Source organism: Notothenia coriiceps, unplaced genomic scaffold, assembly GCF_000735185.1.
Source record: "Notothenia coriiceps isolate Sejong01 unplaced genomic scaffold, NC01 NC01_scaffold00006163, whole genome shotgun sequence".
Taxonomy (NCBI): Eukaryota; Metazoa; Chordata; class Actinopteri; order Perciformes; family Nototheniidae; genus Notothenia; species Notothenia coriiceps.
Genome location: NW_011338864.1, coordinates 226,616 through 247,494, shown reverse-complemented (window position 1 = coordinate 247,494; position 20,879 = coordinate 226,616). Strand labels below are relative to the sequence as shown.

Here is a 20,879-nt window from a genome sequence, read left to right as displayed (position 1 = left end):
TTAATGGTTTCTTTAATGGAAGACTTTATGGGATTCAATACATCCAAAACAATATACTGGAATATAATTACAGATTTCAGCAGCAGTGACATTTCTGATACCCTTCAACTAACAATTGCAGGGTATTATCTACATCAGGCCTATTCAACTGGCGGCCCGCGGGCCAGATGCGGCCCAGAACCAACTCCCGAGTGGCCCAGCCTCCCGTAGCCAAATTCCTACACTAGTACAGACCATGAACGCAACACTCCGCGTTGCATAGAAACCACCAAACCACAACGCAGCACGTTTTTTGAAAGTGCATTTAGTGGTGCTAGTAACGGTGGTCCTATGATAGCAACTCTAAAACATGTCTCTCTCAACTCTGAAGCGTAAACAGAAACAAAACGGTCATTGATCTTGTGGAGCAGATCCAAGTCAAGCTGGACCTTTTCGCGACCGACTTGAGCACGGGTCGGATGCTGCATTTTCCGACGCTCCCCAAACACATCACATCTCCGGCACAAATCACGGATGTGATGACAGATTTCATTGCGAGGTTGAAAGAGAACTTTGCCGGTCGATTGGATGGACCTGCTCTGCCCACAGAGGTGATGGGCTTTGCCAGGGACCCCTTCACTGTTGCAATAGATGGGGACGTATCAACCAGAGCAAAGGAAGTGGTTCCCTGCATCGACAAGGGGAAATATACACTGGAACTTATTGACATGCAGCGCACTAACGGGCCAGCGAAGTTTTGGAGTGATGTCAAAAAACAGCAGTTCCCTAACGTTCAGAAAGTAGCGATCTGTGTGCTCAGTATGTTTGGATCAACATACACATGTGAATCAAGCTTTTCACACATGAACTCAATCAAAAGTAGCACTCGCTGCTCCCTGACTGACAGCACTCTTCACCAATGTCTTAGGATTGCATTGACATCCTATGAGCCAAAAATCACTGCTCTTGTTCAAAACAAAAAATGTCCCTTCTCCCATTGAGAAAGTCAGCGATGACAAATCACAAATGAGGTGATAGTAAGCACCTATTTACTATAATAGACGTGTAGTGTAGTATTCATTCATATAGTTACCCGTATCCCTTGTTATGGGTTTGTGCACTGAAGGGTTTGACAGTTCTTTCTGCATTCATTTAAATGCACTTTGTAATGTGTCTGGGTCAAATGTGACCAAAAAGTATGATTTTTTTGTTATTACTTGAAAAGTGAAAAAATAGTATTGCTACAGTACTACCTCTTTGTGTTGCATTGGAGCTCTTTAGCTGTTTTCTTTGTATGTGAGGACATTTATTAAGACTGCTATTATTGTATTCAGTAAATGCACTTTGTGATGTGCCTGGTTAAAAAAAAAATAACCTGAATATTTGACTTCTAAAGCAAACAAATGTAATGCTACAACTGTGCACTTTTTTTTCCGATTCTGTTAAATTAATGCTAATTTGTTGTGTTTTTATGCACTTTTTGACGTACCTTTGTTAGATGAACAATGAATAAAAATTGCATGTTTTTCATCGCAGTAATATGTGTTGGTTTAAAATGTGTCACTACCCGCTTTTTACAGGCCGCTGAATGTCTGGCACAGCTGAATTTTGTAGTTATAAAATCTGGCCCAACTGAATGTCTAATTGAATAGCCCTGCCTTAGGAGCTCTCTTGAGTGGCTTTATCAGTAAATTTGATTTAAACCAGAATCTGTATTTACTGTAAGGGGAAATTCTTAGAAAATGTCATAATTCTATGAACTATTTATAATAGAAAGCTTTATAAATAGGGCCCCTGGTTCAGTAAAAAAAATTATTATGTTATATGTCTAGTAATGCAGGGGTGGATTAAATAAGACCTAACTGGACTCACCACATAAATGAAGTAGCTCTAGTTAGTAAGACAAAAACGAAAGTTCGGGTCAGACCACACACTGGCTACATCTCTTACCTGGAAAAGCTGATGGGGTAAGAGGAGGAGCTGGAGAATGCCTCACTGGCCCGGAGCATGGCGGAGTTGTCCCCGATATTCTGGATTCGGCTCCAGGCCCCGCCGATGGTCGTCACTGGGAGAAACAGACTGGACACCGGCTTCTGATCCTTCTGCTGATGAGCTCCATTGCTGCTGGAGGTGGTTCCAAAGTGGTAGCTTGGTCCACTTGAAGTGCTCACCCCACAGATGGAGATGGTGTTAGACGTGGACATGGATGCTGTGGAGGCCGCGCCACTGATTTGGCAATAACTCTGGCCTGCAGACGTCTTTTCCTGTTTGATCCCGCCTTGGGTGCAGAGCTGAATGAAGCCAGCATCTTTTTCTTTCTTTACCTTTGCAGACAAAGTGGCTGTAGGGGTTAAGGAGGACGTTGTGGATATGCTTGGGCTGGACTGACCTGGACTTGTCATACTGCTGCCATTGAGAGAAACTGAGACTGCCCCACTGCTGTTAATGCTCTCAACCAGGGAAGGCTTTATGTCTCTCTCTGAGCTAACGTCTCCAAGCAGAGTATCGGCTGCAAGAGTGGACAGGAAGGCATCATCCCCTACATAAAAATCTGAGGGAGACCCAGTGAGCTCAAAGTCTTGGAGCAGGTCCAGAGTGTTGTCTGTGAAAAATTTCTGGGTCACATCAACATCTTTTCCAATGTGATCAAAGGCATGATCAAGGTCAATGGGATCCTGATCACCTCTATCCATTGAAAAATCTTCTGTTTTCGTGTGGAAGAAATTGGGATCTGATCCTCCAATAAGTGAATCCATGCAGGATTGGTTAATATCTGCTGTACTGGCCTCCAACTGGGGCAAACTTTCCCTAAAGTGTTGACGCCCGAACGTAGTGGAAGTCTGTGTCTGGAGAAAGTGCTGCTGGTGAAGCTTTTGGATTTTGATCAGGCCTCTGGGCTCTGGGTCTTCCAATAAGGGTCCAACAGTGGAAGTGACGGAGGCGGAGGAGAGCTCTGTTAGGTGGCTGTTGCTGAGGCCGTTAGGCACCTGACCTGGCTGCATCAACGGGGTGGATGGAAGAACGACTGAGGTGATGGACATGGCACTGTGAGGAGACACTTTTAATAGACCTCCCTCCTCAGGGCTTTCAGTGTAGACTAACTTGCTTAAATGGTCATCTCTTCTATATGTTATCTTTCACTCCACCTTTATCCATCTATATGTGTGTGTGGGATGGGGGTAAATAGAGAGCGTTAAGACATAGCTAAATACAGTACAAAACAATTGCATTGACACACAGTAAAGGGGGATAATCAGATGTGCTACACTGTAATGGTTTAGTTTAGTTTATTTGTCTATAGTGTCTTGGACAGTACCCATTGATCAACTGTCACAAAAAACAGTAAATGGGGCAGCTTTAGCCAACATGGCTAATTTCCAGCTTTTGTCCCAGCCAGATGGTAATAATAATAATAATAATAATGTTGTAAGGTTGGGTACATCCAGGGAGTAAGTACCAGACGTTAGGTCAATATTAGACAGGGGAAAGTTGACAGTATGCCCCCCTGCGCGCCCTTGATTGCTAATGCAGCTAAAGGTAGCTAACTACGTTAGCTGTTATTCCCATTGGGTACATGTTAACAAGAGTGAATAGTCAGTAGTGTCCATCTCATATACGGTGTACATACAGTAAACACACATAACAGTGGTCCTACCGATAATGACTCAACTCTAAAGTTGCCTAAAGTCTAAGCTATGCTAAAGATAGCTCAATGCTAACTTTTGGCATGCTAGGTAGCAATGTGGCTAACAGCCTCATTTCGTTGACAGTTACGTTAGCCTGTTAGCCAACATAGCATTTATAAGTGCATATTCCTGTTAAATGCGTTGAATTACTGTATTACTTTTAGACTAACACATATAACGATATCTACTCAAATCTGAACAAAAGCTCATATTTACCCTTGAAATGACTGATTGTTGGTATGTGTCCACAGGTCGTCTGTCAACATTGTTTTGGTTGAAAGTGGCAGTCCATAAGACGCAACACTGACCCAATGTGTGTTAACGTTTGTCCTCACTGGTAGAGTTACATGGCTCGGTAAAACGACACAAACATGTGAAGCTCACTGTGTTTTAAGAGTTATCAATCTTGTAGTTCGATCTAGCTGTTAATTGTCATGCAAACTGCCTCAAACTGGCTGAGCTGTGGAGAGTCGCAGCTAGCCATTAGGAAAGTAGGCGCTAACCTCCAATAAAAACATACAAAATGGAGAACTGAGCAAGTCAGCCCCGTGGCAGACCTGTTTACAACATGCAGCGCTACCTGCCGGCCGTACGGTGACACTGCTGCTTGTTATTAAGTTTCAAGTTCTTTATTCTTATGAAGAAGTGTAAAGCAGTCTATGGCTATGACAATCATTGTAACTCAGATTACCCTAAACAAGTTCAATATATATTAATAGAGAAAGGACAGTCACTCAAAACATAAAAAGGGTAAGTTAAAATATAGGTATATATACAACAAATAAAGATAAGATATACTTTATTTAAATGTTTTCATTACAGCAGCATGTTAAAACAAAGCCATTGCACATCATTTGAAAAATAAAAAAGGTAAACAAATAAACGAAACATAAAATAGAAACATCTTAAAATAGAAAAATAAAACAGAACTAAAAAAGGTAAAATATATCAAAGTTCCCCTTGAAAGATACAAATCTGTAGACTGTCTGACAAATAAACACTGGCCAATAATAAAATTGGCAAAGAAAATCCAGGGAAAGTGTGCAAAGCATGCAAATGGTGCCCATTAAAAAAAAAACCCCACCATGTTCTCCTCTTACATTATTGTTCATACAGCTGTCCACCATGGGCTCCGCTGTCTTGCAGCTGCTAAGAAGCCTCTGACAGAGAGACATACAAGCTGAGACAGAAGGCTGTAAAGGAAATTGTAAATGACCATTTTAGTCATTCACAATACACTGACAATGATCTGATGATGAACAGAGGGGGGGTCATTTATACATTTGCAAAGGACCAAAGGAGTAGTTACAGATCTGCATCACTCTAAAAAGATACATTGAGGGAAAAAACCATGAGGTCGGAGTCTGCTGGTCATTTGATCACATCACTAAAATAAAGATTCAAATTCCAAGTTTAAGGATTATTGTTCAAATCTAATGCAATTGATTGTTGATCATAAACTTGCATGAAAGAAAATGTTCAATGTCACTGAAATGGTTGCATCAGTAAAGATTAAACCATTATAAGATAATTACTATTCTGTAATGGGTTACCTTATTTTTAGGCCTTATCAAATAAAGCATGAAGTTAACGTTGTTTTATTGAAACAGAAGGGAGCTAACATTTTTTTAAAGTGTTACTTTAATTATGATTTTGGCCCAATACAACAAGGTTAATTCTGTTACACATAACATGCCAGCTCACACTTCTGCCTCTTTCATGAGGAAATATGAGTGGGAGAAAAGTGACTGGGAAGGGAGGAAATGGGGTGGCAGGCTTTTACTGCGTGCATAGGGATAATAACTCTGCAGAAAGGTTTGGGCCTGTATTAGTTGTTGCTTTCAAGGCTGCACAACAGTGCATTGTAAAATGTTCCAAGACATCACATTCATTGGCTGGTCTGCAAAAGCACACTAGGGAACAATGTTTAACCATCAGAAGTCTACATTTAACAATGAACATTTCATCATAAAACGTGAACGTTTATTTGTACAGAAATTAATTTAAAACCATTTCTTACTCAACAGAGTTTGTACACCTTTCTTTGAGGTGTTTTGGCCAATGCCTTACTGCAGATTAAAAAGCTAGAACCTTGCAAAATCCACGATTGTCAATTAAATGTAACAGCACATACATTCCTTACTTCATGCTCAGATGGGACCCATATTGTCTTACATTATTCATGCTGAAGTTGCTTGAAATACAACCCTTTCCAAAAGGGTGAGTCTAATCTGGGAGGGGCGCCCGAACAGGAAATAAAGTGAGGACAGGAGGCAAATTTGCTCTAATGGGAGGATGAGTGAGATGAATAAGAAGCCAATTTTATAGCACATAATGGGAGATACTCATCCCAAAGTAGGGGACAGCAATGAACTCCAAGTCTCATTATACAATTTCAATACCAGAGATGTGCATGTAGTAAACAAATAAAGCAAATAAACCCTGATTCAATTTTCTTTATTGTCCCCATCTAATGATATGAAGTCGTTTTTGTTTTTTTCCCATTTACACTAGGGTCACATAATCCACAAATATTACAATATTATGTATAATGCAAGCAGCGAAACCTCACATCACATAAAAAGAGATCAGTGGCATGGTCACTGTAGCTCTAAATCTCCACTGTTTGAATCCCACTCAGTCCCATGTGGCTGCTTAGCAACCCCTCTCCAGCACAATATAGTCTGAATTAACAGGGTAAAGCGTGACCGCTGCCTCCTCAAAACCACAAGTCAAGGGTGCGCTCCCATCATCATCGCCTTCTCTCAGCTCTGCAGCAGTAAAAGTCTCTGATTTATAACAACATGGCTTAAAAGACACTCAAAACCCAAAACAACCTGAAAAGCAAACATGAAATACAAAACAGAATGAAACACTGATCAGTGTAAATGCTGTCAGTGATGTAATAAGGGACTTTCTACTTCATGTAAAAAACCCACGAAAAAATGACACCTTTTAGTATTTTCCGGTAAACGTCTATTTGTCCTTTGCATACCTTTTATACAACACTAGTTTGTGACCTAATAATGTTTGTTAATGCTCTTAATGTCTTTCATTTTTGTAAAGCACTTTGAATTGCCTTGTGTTGAAAGGTGTATAAAAATAAACTTGCCTTGCCTTATTGTATATATAACAGAAAATGATGACAGCATTGTTAAGCCTTAAATTCTGCCTTGCATCTCACTTCTTACAAACTGGATTTTCCGCACTAGTAGGGCATCACTGTGTGGAGTATACTGATGGCTCTGTGACAAATCACTGAGCAGGCCCTGAGCAATAATACTGAAGTCCCAAACCACTGTCCTCCTGATCCAGAAAAAATGACTCATTAATGAATGTTCATATCGCTGAGTTTTGCCCTCTCACAGACATTCCTGGAAAAAACTGCAAGAAAAATGCACTTTATAGTGAAGAAATGGAGATCATTTTGAGGCATGTTTGAATATAGCATCACATACTTTTGTGTAAAAATAAAGAGTAATCAATGCATTGTTTTATTTCTATCAGTTTATTGGAGATGACATGGAGCATCAAGCAGCTGTAAGACTTGGAGTGTGCTGAGATCTGTCCCTGGTCCTGAAATAGGATTTTACTCAGTCAAATCAATGAGGAGGGGATCCATTTTCATATTCAGTCCCAGTGTTCTGGCTGCGACAGGTGATACTGCTGCATGCAGGTTCAAACTGATGCAAAAGGGTGCAACTTTAATTTGGATATTTTGGGTCATTTATTTTTATGACTGAGCCTTTATCGACTGTTGGATAGAAACAAGTTAAAGAGCAGCATCCTGCTCTACGTGAAGCTGTCAATCTGTCTCTGAAACACTGCATGAGACCTAACCCCTCACCCGTCTCTTGGGATAAGCGCGTCAGCTAAAAGCGTTAAATGTAAATGCGAAAGCCTCTGTGAAGACTCAGAAGAAGGGATTAAAATCCGCAACGCTGGATGTTTCAACTAGACATGAATCCTCTCCGCCAGCTGCACGCCGCCTATTGCAGGATCACAATCCCATGGATAACGGCACAGACCCACATCGGTCCGTTTTATGTCGATCGTCTGCAAATGTCATTTTCCTTTAAGATGATGTAAGACATTACTTCACGGGACGATTTTTGTACTCTCCCTCTCTCTCTTGCACTGCTTGCAGCAACATTATCTTAAAGCTTCTGCCGGGGCAAGCGTCTCCGCACTCAGCAGTTTGGAGAGATGGGCGCGCACAAGAGTCCCACTTTCATCCTCCCCGGAGCCTGTTTCAGGATCACAGTTGTCAGGAGAGACGCTCAGTAGGGATTGGATGCACGCACACTCTTCAATTGATGTGATAGATCCAGGAGCCAGACGCAAGACGGTAGACATTTCCACAGAAAACTTAGGCAAAAAAAAAGGGGTTTTACTTTTTTTTGAGGTGGGACATTTCAGAGTGAAGTGAGGATTGTATTTCCTTGAAGTCCCAGTAATGACCCATCGCAGAGGATGTGTGTAACGTGGTGCGCTCACTGGTTATGATAATCGATTCTGTTCGGAAAGGATACACCGAAGGGCAGGCACATTTACGCATGGGGTTAAAGGATATACTGTAGGCACATCTTTGGATTGTATGTCACGAGACTCTGGATGCAAGGACTGCAGCTTCAATCAGGACTATGCTTTTGGTCTGAGGGCATCAGCCCCATGCAACTATATCCCACGCTCTGAACTTCTGGGAGGTTTTACGCTCTGTGATCGAGACTCAGATTTCGTGCAACATCTGGAAAAGAGAAAATGGCACTGAGTGAAAACTGCAAAACGCAACCTGCAAAAGAGCAAGGTTTGGTGCAAAACCCTCCATCGGATGTTGTTGAGCTCAACGTGGGTGGACAGGTGTATTACACTCGCCTTGCCACCTTGACAAGCTTTCCAAATTCCTTACTTGGGAAGCTGTTTTCTAACAAGAAGGGCTCCTCAAATGACTTGTCCCGGGACCTCAGAGGACGTTATTTTATTGACAGAGATGGTTTTCTTTTTCGTTACGTATTGGACTACCTTAGAGACAAGCTGGTTGTCCTCCCTGATCACTTCCCTGAGAGGGGAAGGTTAAAAAGAGAGGCGGAATACTTTCAGCTGCCAGATTTAGCCAAACTTGTATCTTCTGATGATTCAAAACTATTTCAAGACGACTTTAGTGATTTCGATGATGCGTCGCAAGGCAGCGAGAGGTTTTACTCCTCTTACTCTTTGGACAGGAGGTACGGCTACATCACGGTCGCTTTTAAAGGCGCTTGTGCTGGGGGAGGCAGAGACACTCAAATTGATGTTAAGGCCAAAAAGTTACCGAGGATCTTCATCAGCAGTAGGATTGGCTTGGCAAAAGAGGTATTTGGAGACGCCCTGAATGAGAACAGGGACACGGACAGGCCACCGGACCGTTACAGCTGCAGATTTTTCCTCAAGTTCAGACACCTGGAGAGAGCTTTCGACATGCTGTCAGAAAGCGGCTTTCACATTGTGGCCTGTAATTCGTCCCTGTCTGCGTCCTCCATCGGTCATTACGCGGATGACAAGGTCTGGTCCAATTACGCGCAGTACATCTTCTACCGTGAGTGAAGATTTATTCCTGCTCTATACTTTCAAAGGTGATGTGAGATAAATTGGTGATTTTCCAGAAATAATGACAGTGCACAAGTGCAAACCAAGTGCCCCTCCCTCCCTTACACATCAGGCAAATTAGAATATGGTGTTGCATGATGTCCACCAAAAAGACGTTTTTCTGGTTAATGGTGATAACAAGTTTGTCCACAAAGCGTTCTATAAGAAGTCCCATCATGCTATGTGTTTCTAATTGTCTAGTTTAAGAGGTGATCTGCAGGATCTGGTGTGTTGGCTCACCACCAGGAGGCATCCACACATCCTTCATGAATCCTTGCATCCCTTGCAGTGGCAGACTTCTGTTTTGGGGTCCAGATAAGAGGCAAGAGTGACCAAAGGCCTCAGGGGTGTTCAGTCACAATGCTGCTACACTTCAAGTACACATGCATCATGCGCAAACATGGGTTATGACTCAAATGGGTCATGAATAATATAGCACCATTGGGCAGCAAAAAAAGATAACACACTGCAATTTCTTGAAGCAGCTTTGCTTTTCTCTTAATGACAGAGTGAATTCATCAGCAAATGCCTTAATTAGCCACAAACATGGTTTATTCCATTATCTGCAGAAGGTGGAGTTGGACCATATGGCCAGTAAAAAAACACTTTGTTCATTATTCTGAATGGCTCCCTTTGGAGGAGCTGGAGATAACCCAGTTGGGGGGTCAAGGTTGGGGGTGCAGGACAGTGCATGACATATGGTTTGCTAATGATTCACCGATAGAGTTAATGCAGGCTAATTATTACAGAGGAGTATGCCTTGACCCGCACGCACATCCAGCCAAGTTTCTGGAGCACAGCATCTGGTGTAGGTGTTGACCCCGCTCCCCATTAAAGACACTGTTCCACAGGACAAAGACAGTGGAATGATGAATGAGGAGGAGGTGATTAAAAAAGGGGGGAAAAATGTAATAGCATGGTAGGAAATAAAATGCAGAGTAAGAAAAGCCATGAGAGCTCAGATGGAAGCAAGCAGATGGAGAGGAGAGCGGCTGAGCAGGAGGGAAGAGAGAGTAAAAGTTGCATGAGACCTGGCCATGGGGAGAAAGAACTGAGGCAGAAAGAAGAGAGCGGGAGCAAGGCGCAAAAATAGATTAAAGTTAGTATCAGGCAGGAAGGTTCATCGGGTGTGAGGAAGTGGAGAGGAATAAAGAAGTATTTTGTGGCAAGACACGGAAGAAGAGGGAGAGACAGGGTTTTTATTAAAGAGAGAAGACAAGGTGAGGGTTCAAATGAAACAGGCAGATATACAGCGAGCGTTGGGAGACAGAGGCCAAGTCAGGATGATGGATAGACACATCAGAGGCAGACATGCGTGAGAGGCCGTTATTCACGGCAGCACAGTGGCCCACATCCACTTTCAAAACTAATACAGTAACATGATTCTGAATGTGGGACATTGGCTGGCCTAGGGTAGTCCTAATCCAAGAATGCATGTAGACAAGTGCACCTTTCGTGGTCATGAGCCAGATGTGCTTTATTGTTGCTCTCAGCAGAACATTTCACTGCTTTCTTTTTACCCCCATCCCATCCAATCAGAGGCTCACATGGAGTGAAACGGTGTGGTTTGTTCAAAGTGTAAAAAGGGTATTCCGGGGCAGTGAATACATTGAGAGACTTTCTTCCAGACTGCCAGTTCTTGAGCATCACTCGTGTTGCTCTTCTTGTTAAATGCATGAGTTGTTATACAGGCTCCACAGACTCTCAGTAATAGTGTGGACTCCGAAAAGTTTCCCAAAGGCCAACAGTAGATATTCATAATTTTACTGCATGGCATCATCTGTATTAACAACAGCAGTCAGGGGACTTGTACCCTTATAAATGTATTACGCTCTGCTCTTAATTATTGTCAGCCTGTCCTGCTCAGTAGGGTATGCTGTTGGTTTCTTCACAGAACAAAACAAATGAGTCTTTCACGAAAAGGGCACCCTCCCCAGGAGGCCCCTTTGTCGAGCATTCATCATGAACAAGAGTTTTTTTCTCCTGATGGCCATGATGAATAATCACCCCTTGAATAAACAACTGAGCCAAAGCTATATATATATGCCCAAACTGACTAACCAGCAGATTGAATAGGACATAGACTGGAAGCTGGTTTGTTCAATCAGCAAAGAGGAAATGTTAGTCATAGTTAAAAAAAGGAACTCTGAGAGTGAAGTCAAAATGACGAGACTTAAATAAAAATGTTTTCTTGAGAACAGATTGAGAGGTATTTGTTGTTATATTTAAGTTTAAAAAGTGAAAGTTCTTGGATTGTTCACAATTCTTATGGAGGTTATAAAACAGCGTCACTAAATAAGTAAACTTATCAAAGGCACATTTCTTTCCTCACTAATACATTCAAAAGTTTTTTCTTTTACCGCTAAAAATGATCTTCAATAGTTGGTGATCCTGTGAGGTTATTTGTCAAGCACAAGCCGACACATTAGTTAATTAGCTTGACAGGGACATTTATTTATTTTTCCGTTTGGCAGTATCAACATTATTGTTGTAGTGATTTACAACTCTAACCTCCCAGTTGACGTCTGGGACCAATCACCTTATTGCTTATCATCTCTGGGGAAATAGAAGAGTGCGAGCTAATTAAAAAGCAATCTGTGATCCCAAAATATTTCCAGTTTCTCCAGTCATGCAGGATGGAGAAGCAATCTAGAAAGATAAATGCTAACCTATTTCAAAGGCAATTTAAAGTATAAGTCATAATGTATTTCAAAATAAAAGTCAATTCATGTAGGCAAATTATCCGTTGTCATGGACACAATGGCCTGCTTTGACATTCCACATCACAGACGCAGAGCAAACCATCATCGAACAGTCAACCTGGCAACATCAGAGACTTTTTCATCCTTCTACATTTGAAAGGCCTGTGCAGAAGTGCCTTGTCAAAATGGACGACACATACAGATGGAGAATGATTGCATTTGCCAGGTGTGCTCTGTTAATAACTGTGCAGTCTTCATTTGAGCAGTGAATGAGATGATGTGGCGCCATAATGAACAATGGCCATAAGGCGACAGCGAGAGAGTTGGGAGGGGGAAGTAATCAATTGCTTAGGTGTAATGGAGGCAAAGATTGGGCCGTCCCCGAGCTCCTAAGAGAGCCTGGGTGGAGTCTGGATGGATTGGCATTACCTGCAGGAGATGGATGGTGCTCCCCTGAATAACTCATATACGTCTTAAAGAGCACCTGGGTGGAAAGATGGTCAGAAGTAAGGCGCGGTGTGTGCTTGTGCCATTATTTCTCACAATGGTTGCAGCACCTTTTGCAATGCATCAAGTAAAGTGGACAATCTGGCTCACCTTGGGAGTAAATCTCACCCTATTAAAAATTGTAGATTGATTGCAGATTCAAAAGGAAAATATGTTTTGGAAATCAATCATTCGTTTGAAACCTCATACTCTGAATTTAGAGGGACTATGCTGGTGGTTTTTCATGGTTAAGATCATTGACTACAGATGGTTTTCATATCACTGCTGCATGTTTTCTAAATGTAACTAGAAGCTTTTATATTGATTTATTTGCAGCCAGGTGTCTCCGTGTCATCCCACTCCAGTATTTAAATGGACTTGCAGAGAACAAGCATAGGCAATAAATCATAATCAACATTTCATTACCCTTATTAACGTTTCTCCGTAACAAGAACACACTGCACCTCTCACACTGTTGTTTTTGTTTATTGGTTAGTTTTTGGCTTGGATTTAACAACAATATACTGTAATGAGTGCTGAATTACAGATGCTGCAAGTGCCCTTGAACGCACCAACAAGGAGACTTTTCAAAAGGAGAGTTCCTGCTTGTAACTTCATTACCAAGTGATGATAATGCGATTTTGACAAATAAAAAGACTAAATATAGACTTTGATGGATGACCCACAATAAGCAATTTGCAGTGTCCATATTGGAAAGAGTAGAGGCAGTGTCTGCATTAGATGCACGCCATCAATCTAAACATAAAACACTTAAAACCTCCAGTATAGCCCTTTGAAATAAAAAAAAAGAGAAAGTTAGCTCGTTTAAATTTTAAGATGTAAATTGAATATTGTCTTTTTTTAATCCCTGGGTCTGTGTTGGTCCTGCGCTCTCTAGCCGTTGGACACGGTAGCTCTTACCATCTGACATTCAACACCTTAATATACCCTCCAGAGACACTAATGGCTACAGTATTGGGCAGTGGAGCTCGCTGTGGGTAGGGCTGAGAGATTTTTACGAATATGGGGGATCCCATGCGTTGTAAGCAGGAGAAACATTTGCATGATTGTGATTGTCATGGCAAGATTGTGTAAAGAGCAAATTAAAGCATGTTCGGTGATACAATGTATCTACTTCCCGAAAATCGGACCCAGTTTGAGTCAGTCATGTTGAAATTTAAAGAGGGCCTCATGAGCTTAGAGTTCACTTTCATTGGACATCATTTTTTTAAATATCAGCTATTTGTCAGGTTGAGGAACCAGAATCGCCCCTCGCCTTCCTTAAGCCCCTCGATGCTGATGACTAGTGCTGCTCAGTGAATACTCAGAACACCTTTGCTTCTCCCCGCCTCGTCTTGCTTCATCAGTGCTTGTACTGTGGCGGGGTGGGGGTCTGGGTCAGGGGACAGGCCCACAGGGAGAGGCTGATATAGACGTTTCAATCTGTCTGCCTTGCTTGTTCATCTCCCTGTCAGGGAGACACTCAGCGGGGCAGCCTCTCTCGGACTCTGGGAGGAGACAGCACCCCACTTGTCATTATCAATCAGCCAATGGAGATGTCAGCCCCCTCACGGAAAACAGATAATTTGGACCGGGGAAGTATGAGGTCTTTGAGAGCGTAAGAGTGTCCTTGAGTAATCATGTTAAGCTCCAGCTCCTTCTCATCACTGCTGCAGATGAGGGTTGTTTCAGCAGAGCTGGCTGCGTGGAGGTAATTAATATTGACAAATTCAATTGTATGCAGATATTACAGACATTATTAAAGAGGATATCTGCAATCAGTTATGCTGGACACAAACTGCTGAAGTGATACCTTTGCACCAAATAGGACTATCTCGGAGAAATAGATTTCCTTCACCCTGTAAGGACGGTCACTACCTTTGCAAGACAAGCCTTTTTTTGCTGCAAGGACACGCTGGCCTAATTTGTGAGCTAACAAGCATGTCAACTACACTCCTCCTGAGGCAGTGGCAGAGTAAAACATATTTGTGACTGGATATGGGAGCTGGAGAAAATAACATCAGTGTGAGATCAGAGCTCATATGAGCTTATCTCCCTGGCTGCATGCATATGCATATTTATCCTGCCAGAAAAACAAAGTGGAGTTTTTTCACCATATAATCAGGACTCCCTTTTCCTTCCTTTTCTTTTTGTTTCTTGCCCAAAGTCTAGGCAAGACAATATCCTTGCATTAGAATCAAGCAGCTACTGAAGCGTTTGAAGATATTTCACACCACTCAGCCTTGCAGGATTGTGTTGTGTTCTCGCACAGAAAACAAGTCATTTTGTTCCAGAAAGTTGTTTATTTTTCCTGACTCTGGCTGCTTCGTGTTCAACATATTTCCATTGATTTAGATTGAGGGCACAGTTCACAACAGTGCTAAGATTTACATTTGAAAGGAGGACAGCTTCAGGTCACACAAGTGCAAATCAGAAATAAATGGAGTTTCAGCCTTCTGGTTATGTGCATTTACAACATAAAGTGAGTGATGAGCCTGTCTTGTTTGTCTTTATTTATTTTTTGCCTTTTAGATTACTTGACTAAAGCACAGAGCTTGAAACAAATGAATAATATATCACACACCCTTGATGAATCACTTTAGAGGCACGGATTAAAGCAAACACTAATTCTGGCAAGAAAGCCACTGACATTTGAATTTGAGTTTGTCAGAGCCCTCTGCCTTCAGCCCCCACAATGTCCTACTTTTCTGCCAATCATATCCTCCTAATGGGGAAAAACGTTTGATTTTAATGCAATGGCAGGCAGTTGAATTTCCATATAACTCTTACCTCTCTAAGGCACGAGGACAAACACCCCTGCATTCATTAGCAATGGAGGAGTTTGAGGATACCCCATGCCGGACTCCACTCCCTCTCTCTGGGTTATTTATGAGAAGTGCCGACACAGCCTCAGTCTGAGGACCAGCCCAAGTCTTTTAATGTGGTTGGAACATGATCTCTTAGACAGCCAATATAGATCTGAGGAAAAAACACAATGCAATCAATAGCTTCCCTGAAAAGATATCAAAGAGTGTTACACATGCCCACTTGTTTAATTGTACCCGAGAAAGACTGTTTCCTGACAAGGCTCTTAGTTGTTTCCTGTCTTGGCTCTGAAGGTTATTTTAAAACTTGACACTATAACACTTCACCCAAAACACACAGTTGGTTTTTCCCTTATCGGCCATGTCCACACTTCGTTCTGACAATGTGTTGTCTGAAACAAAATGCAAGGTGCTTCTAGGCCCATCAGTGGCTTTAATGCAATTCATACTCTTGCATGGCCTGAACATTTTATGCTGCTATTATTGGGTGTTGGCTGGTTTCCTAAATGGTTTGCCCCTCCGGACTACAGCATCCACCATTTAGCAACCAAGCTCTGCCTCCCTCCTCTTCATTGCTAAAGCGCCTGTATCCATTTGCCTGGTGCTGCTCGTCTGCTAGAATCAGCTAGAATCAGCTATAATCATTTTCTGAGTGGGGAAATTGGTGCGTTGATTGGCCCCTTTACTCATAGATTAGCCATTAAAAAGCTGTTAGTGAGTCTCTCACTATCAGCTCAATGCTATCTTTGCACTAGAGATAAGGTCATTATTACAGTGTGCGCAGAGAGGTTAAAATTCCATTTGAACTGTTGGGTATAAATTGGTGCAAGCATTGGAAGATGCTAATGGGCAAATTATTACTCCCTCTGAGATATCATTGCTATTGAGTCTGTATCATCCCATTGGAAAAAGCCATTAAGAGGTTTTTAGAGTCTGTATGGGTTTATTTCTTATACATTGTTGTTTATATTACACAGGGCACAGAAGCTTCCACACTGCACATCTCTACCTCTAAATGCGAGCATAGTTCAGGGATATTTTGGTAAATGAAAGGCAGTTCAATTCTTTACTATCAACTCTCAAGCCAGTGGGCAGTACAGTACAGTAACTCTTCATAATTAGCAATGTAGGGGGATGTGAGACTATACAAAAAGGGGGCACACCAAGAAGTATGAAGACTGCTGAAATCCTCAGTTACCACCTGGTTCACTTTCTGTCCAAACTTCATGACAAGAGGTCAGCACATCTTTTCAATGACCCAGTTCTGTTACCTCCCAAGATAAATTATACACTTTTTCTACTTTGTATCCCCCCCCCCCCCAAAGGTAGAAAACATCTTGTTGAGTTATTTCACTGAAACACATTCTTAATACAAGTCAGTCAGGTTACAGTTCTAATAAGAAACTGTGACAGCGGAGCAGATTGTTTTGGCTCTGAGACGAGCTTTGCCTTGGGAAATGGGAAAGGTCTTTTGGGGAGCCGTACTGAAATGAACTGAGCTTTGGGGACTCTCTTTATCAGAGGAAGCAATATGCATAGCCCACAAGGACTTTGAAATTCAGCAACTACAGTAAATGTCAAAGCCAATAATTTCCATGTTCTTACATCTGTACCCCCCTTAATACCCACACACACTCGCAGTCATCTGATACTCATTTAAAGATGTTTGTATGATGTTAAAACTGCTGCGTAAGCATCTGTCAGCATTTGCTTTATCAGTGCAGTTGTTTTTTTTGTTTAGAGCTTGAACTGTCGCCATACAGACAGGTTGGACATTAGAAAATGTACTGCAAATGAGTGACAAATGTGTTTGTGTGTTTGTTATCTAGGTGGACCCTCAAGGTGGATGTCCTCTCACTGTGACTGCTGCTGCAAGAGCCACAAAAGTGAGAGGGAGGGAGAGAGCGGCACTTCCTTCAACGAACTCTCCACTTCCTGTTCTGAGACCCAGTCGGAGGCTAGTTCCCCTCAAGGAACCGTGATCTGTGGCCCTGTGAGCCGGCACTCAAACATCCAGACACTGGACCGTCCCATGCCGAAAGGACAAGTCCATCATCTTCAGCAGGCGGAGATGCGTCGCAAGACTGACATGATGCGCGTGAGAACCTTCGGGGTCCGAGAGCGAGAGGCGGCAAAGAGGAAAGCCAACAAGGGGAAGATGACTCCGGAGCAGGAGCTGGAGAAATGCATCCAGGACTTCCGGCGCATCAGGATTCCTGAACGCTTTCCCGAGCGGAAGTACATCTGGCAATCAGAGCTCCTGAGAAAGTACCGTCTCTAAGTTTGAGTGTGAAGAAGAAGAAAGAGATGGTAGTATCATGTCACCATCAATGAAGAGTATTAACTACATAGGCAATAGATTGCACCCTCTAAGGCACATACTGTATTTGTCAATATAAAAAAAAAACTATGGTCACTTTACTGCCAGCATGACTAGCTGAGCACACAAAGTACAAGGCAGTGTGAGTTTGTAAAGTATGCACAGTGTTGTGTACGATATGCACATGATATGTTAATCAGGTTCCTCCTGTTGGGGCTTACATCACTAACCCTGTTCTCACCTCAGAGGGCTGGAAGTGTACCAACAGCTACTCTGTCACTAGATGAAGCAACAAAGCAACCTCAGGGGCAACATCATTACAACTCATCAACTTACCACAAACTAAATGTGCAATTGTCCACAGTAGCTGTTTTTTAAACATGGATGTACCCATATGGTGCTGTGAGTTAGCAATGGAATATCACTATACTCCACTGATAACACATCGTAGGCTTTGATATCGGCACTGCATGTCATTTCACCCTTAGCATAATTATGCAATATCAAACAAACTTTAAATTCACTGTTTTGTGTGATGGGTAAAAATGGTGTGTTATGACTGGGGCTAACTTAAATGAGGAAAGCACTGCCTAGATCTGTTTGCCATTGTAAAACGTTATGTCTGATGTTGTCATTACGTGTTGAATATATGATGTTGTGTAGGTAGAGTAAATAATGCCAATGGATATTTGATTAATCCTTGATTGTAAGTGTGCAAAAAAGCTAATAAATGGGTTACATTTAGATGTACATGGTTATTCAATTTTTCATTCCAACTCAGGTCTTGGGTCTCATAATTGACCTTTTACACGGATGGTCTGATCTCAGCTCAGCAGCCATGATGAAAAGCTTTAGATTTACATTTTTCTAACATACATAAAATAAGATAAAATAAGATGTACTTTATTAATCCCAATTTGGGAATTTATTTTGCATACATGCTGAGGTGGAGTACACAGGGCTATTAGTAACAGCTATACTCTGAAGAGTTTGAAAGCTTGATTTTGCTTTTCCAAAGCCAAAGATACAAAAAAACAAGGTTGGGTTAACATTTTTGCTTATTTGCTCTAAAACCTAAAATTGTTCGCAGGTCCGTCTAACTAGCTTAATGTGCAAGCCAAACCTAGTCATCGATGACAAAGAGTCTTTGAAGAATATTTAACTTGACCTTTTGGGAGTTACAGATCACATTAAAAGAAACAGTTGACATCTTAAAAAGTCAGTTGGAGATGGCATTTCGAACTGACAATAACGAAATGCGAACCGAAATCTAAGGTTATTTGAAACACCTAAAGAGCCACTTGCAGGTTAGAGACCCCAGTGAATAGATGTGTAGGAAAATTATGTATAGACTATATTTTCCCAAAAATATACAGAAATATACACTACAGTGACATCTGGCGTAGTTTTTCTGGCGTAGGTTTTGTGAGACATTTTTACTTCCACATAAAAAAAGACCACCCGCGTGTGACGTCACACAGGGAGAGCGGCCGGTCTAACGTATGAATAAACATGGTTCACAATGCTAGTTTTGACACAGAAGAAGTTGAAAATGTATACTCGTATGCATATAATGGACCACAACCTTATAATTATGAGACTGCTGCTAGGCGTCCAAGAGACCAAGGATGAGAAGAAATAACGGCCATCGGAGAGAAATGGAGCTGTGGTGTGAGGAGAATCAGTGGAGAACTGGGCAGCTGTCTTGGTGAGTGATATGTTAGCTAACGTCGGTCACATCACAACATTGTAAAGTTAGCTATCATATATCAGGCTATAACTAAAGTAGTATTGATAATATAGTAACGTTATGGCAGGACTGTTGATACTGATCAATAACAGAAACTAATGCGCAAGTATCAGCCGTATCTCCCGTTACCTAATGCAACTCCACACTACGTCTTAGGTGCTGTGTACCGGAGGGGAGAGAGAGAGGAGCGAAGGGGGGGAGAGAGATGTAATACGGTTTCCTGATAAACGTTATGTTTGATAGGTGCTTGTGTCGCAGGGATTTTGGGCCCCATGAAAATATATCACATTGGTTACTTTAAACATTTTCTCTTAATGTTCTAAAATAGTTTGGACCCCTGTAAGTCACGGGCCTCTAGAATCGTCCTAGCTTTTCACCCCCTTACGGCGCCCCTGCTTGTGTTGGAAATGCCAGTCCATGGTCTCTGGAGAGATATATGCGCTGCAGGGTGGTGGATGCACCTCGCACAACAACACCCAGGAACGAAAGCTGGAGTTCGTGCAACCTGCAAAAACACAATAGCTCACCATGATTACAAATTGTGAAATGCAATGTAAAACTACCGAAAAAATACCAGCTCACTAAATCACAACCGCTCAAACCAACCACCAACTACTACCGTGACTTGGGCAGAGAAGGAGTCGGAGAAAGTTGCTCCCCTATGTGACTTAATATGACGCGTTTGACGTTAAAAAAAACTACTACTACACTACTTTCCCCTCTGAATTCCTGCCCTTAAATAACATATGAAATCCTACATTAACTTTTTTAATTGCAATTTTCAGGCAAGGTTAAGCATAAATGTAGTAAAAATAAAACCTGCAAGTTGCTCTTTAAGGAAGCCTGCATATGTTATTTTGCTCCAGTTAAAAATGTACACATCTCTACAAAAGAGGTGGCGAGTACAAAGCACGGATGTATTATAAGAACTGGATACGGTCTTGATTCCTATATTGTCCAGTGGCCAATCTCTGTATTGCAAATAATAATCACTTTTCTGCCCAAAAAGCATTTTCTCTATTGGCCACCATGGTCAAAGAGTCTTCTGTGAAACTGTTGACAGAACACAAAAAGTTAAACATGACTAAGTAAGCTTAACTTTTTTTTTTAAAGCCACATGAAAACACTACCAAGTTGAAAAATACTAGAAGTTTCGAAAAAGTGAGAGCACTATATTCCCATGTTTCTCTAGTCAGAGATGCCAGGATTTATATAAAAATAATTACGGTTTGACGTTATTTCTTTTTTCAATGACACTGTGCCAACCCTTCAAAACTGGCTTCATTGAGGAAGTGAAACAGATCCTTCCTGGTTGACATTTCAGTGTGTGCTTCATCCTCTTGGGAGGATCATAAGGAACAGGAAGACAACCATAGCTGTGCATCACAAGCGCCATTTATAGAGAGCACTATTTTTAGCGAACAGATTTCTGCAGTGTCGCCACATTGCATCCAAATGGAGGAGAGAGGCTTGGGGACCATATCGCTGCAAACCCAAAAGCAGCCT

The 20,879-nt window shown here is 41.8% G+C and overlaps 2 protein-coding genes across 4 annotated transcripts in view; one reads left to right on the top strand and one right to left on the bottom strand.

Moving 5' to 3' along the window:
* nr3c1 (nuclear receptor subfamily 3, group C, member 1 (glucocorticoid receptor)) overlaps positions 1 to 4,179 on the bottom strand; it is a 36,034-nt gene extending 31,855 nt beyond the window's left edge. For all 3 annotated transcript variants that reach the window (XM_010768985.1, XM_010768986.1, XM_010768987.1), the window contains exons 1-2: positions 3,882 to 4,179; positions 1,930 to 3,135 (exon numbers count right to left, since the gene is read on the bottom strand). In XM_010768985.1, the coding sequence (XP_010767287.1) occupies positions 1,930 to 3,020 (1,091 nt within the window). In that variant the 5' untranslated portion in view covers positions 3,021 to 3,135; positions 3,882 to 4,179. The remainder of the gene's footprint in view (positions 1 to 1,929; positions 3,136 to 3,881) is intronic.
* Positions 4,180 to 7,848: 3,669 nt separating this feature from the next.
* LOC104943537 (BTB/POZ domain-containing protein KCTD16-like) lies at positions 7,849 to 18,352 on the top strand. The gene is made up of 2 exons (XM_010768984.1): positions 7,849 to 9,240; positions 17,133 to 18,352. The coding sequence occupies exons 1-2, from the start codon at positions 8,427 to 8,429 to the stop codon at positions 17,582 to 17,584; spliced, it is 1,266 nt and encodes a 421-aa protein (XP_010767286.1). The 5' UTR covers positions 7,849 to 8,426; the 3' UTR covers positions 17,585 to 18,352.
* Positions 18,353 to 20,879: the final 2,527 nt, after the last annotated feature.

What these genes read in the sequence shown, in the direction of transcription:
- LOC104943537 (XM_010768984.1), top strand. Translation starts at nt 8,427, where the DNA reads ATGGCACTGAGTGAAAACTGCAAAACGCAACCTGCAAAAGAGCAAGGT. An exon ending in CGCGCAGTACATCTTCTACC is followed by an intron (nt 9,241 to 17,132) that starts GTGAGTGAAGAT and finishes TTTGTTATCTAG; the next exon opens with GTGGACCCTCAAGGTGGATG.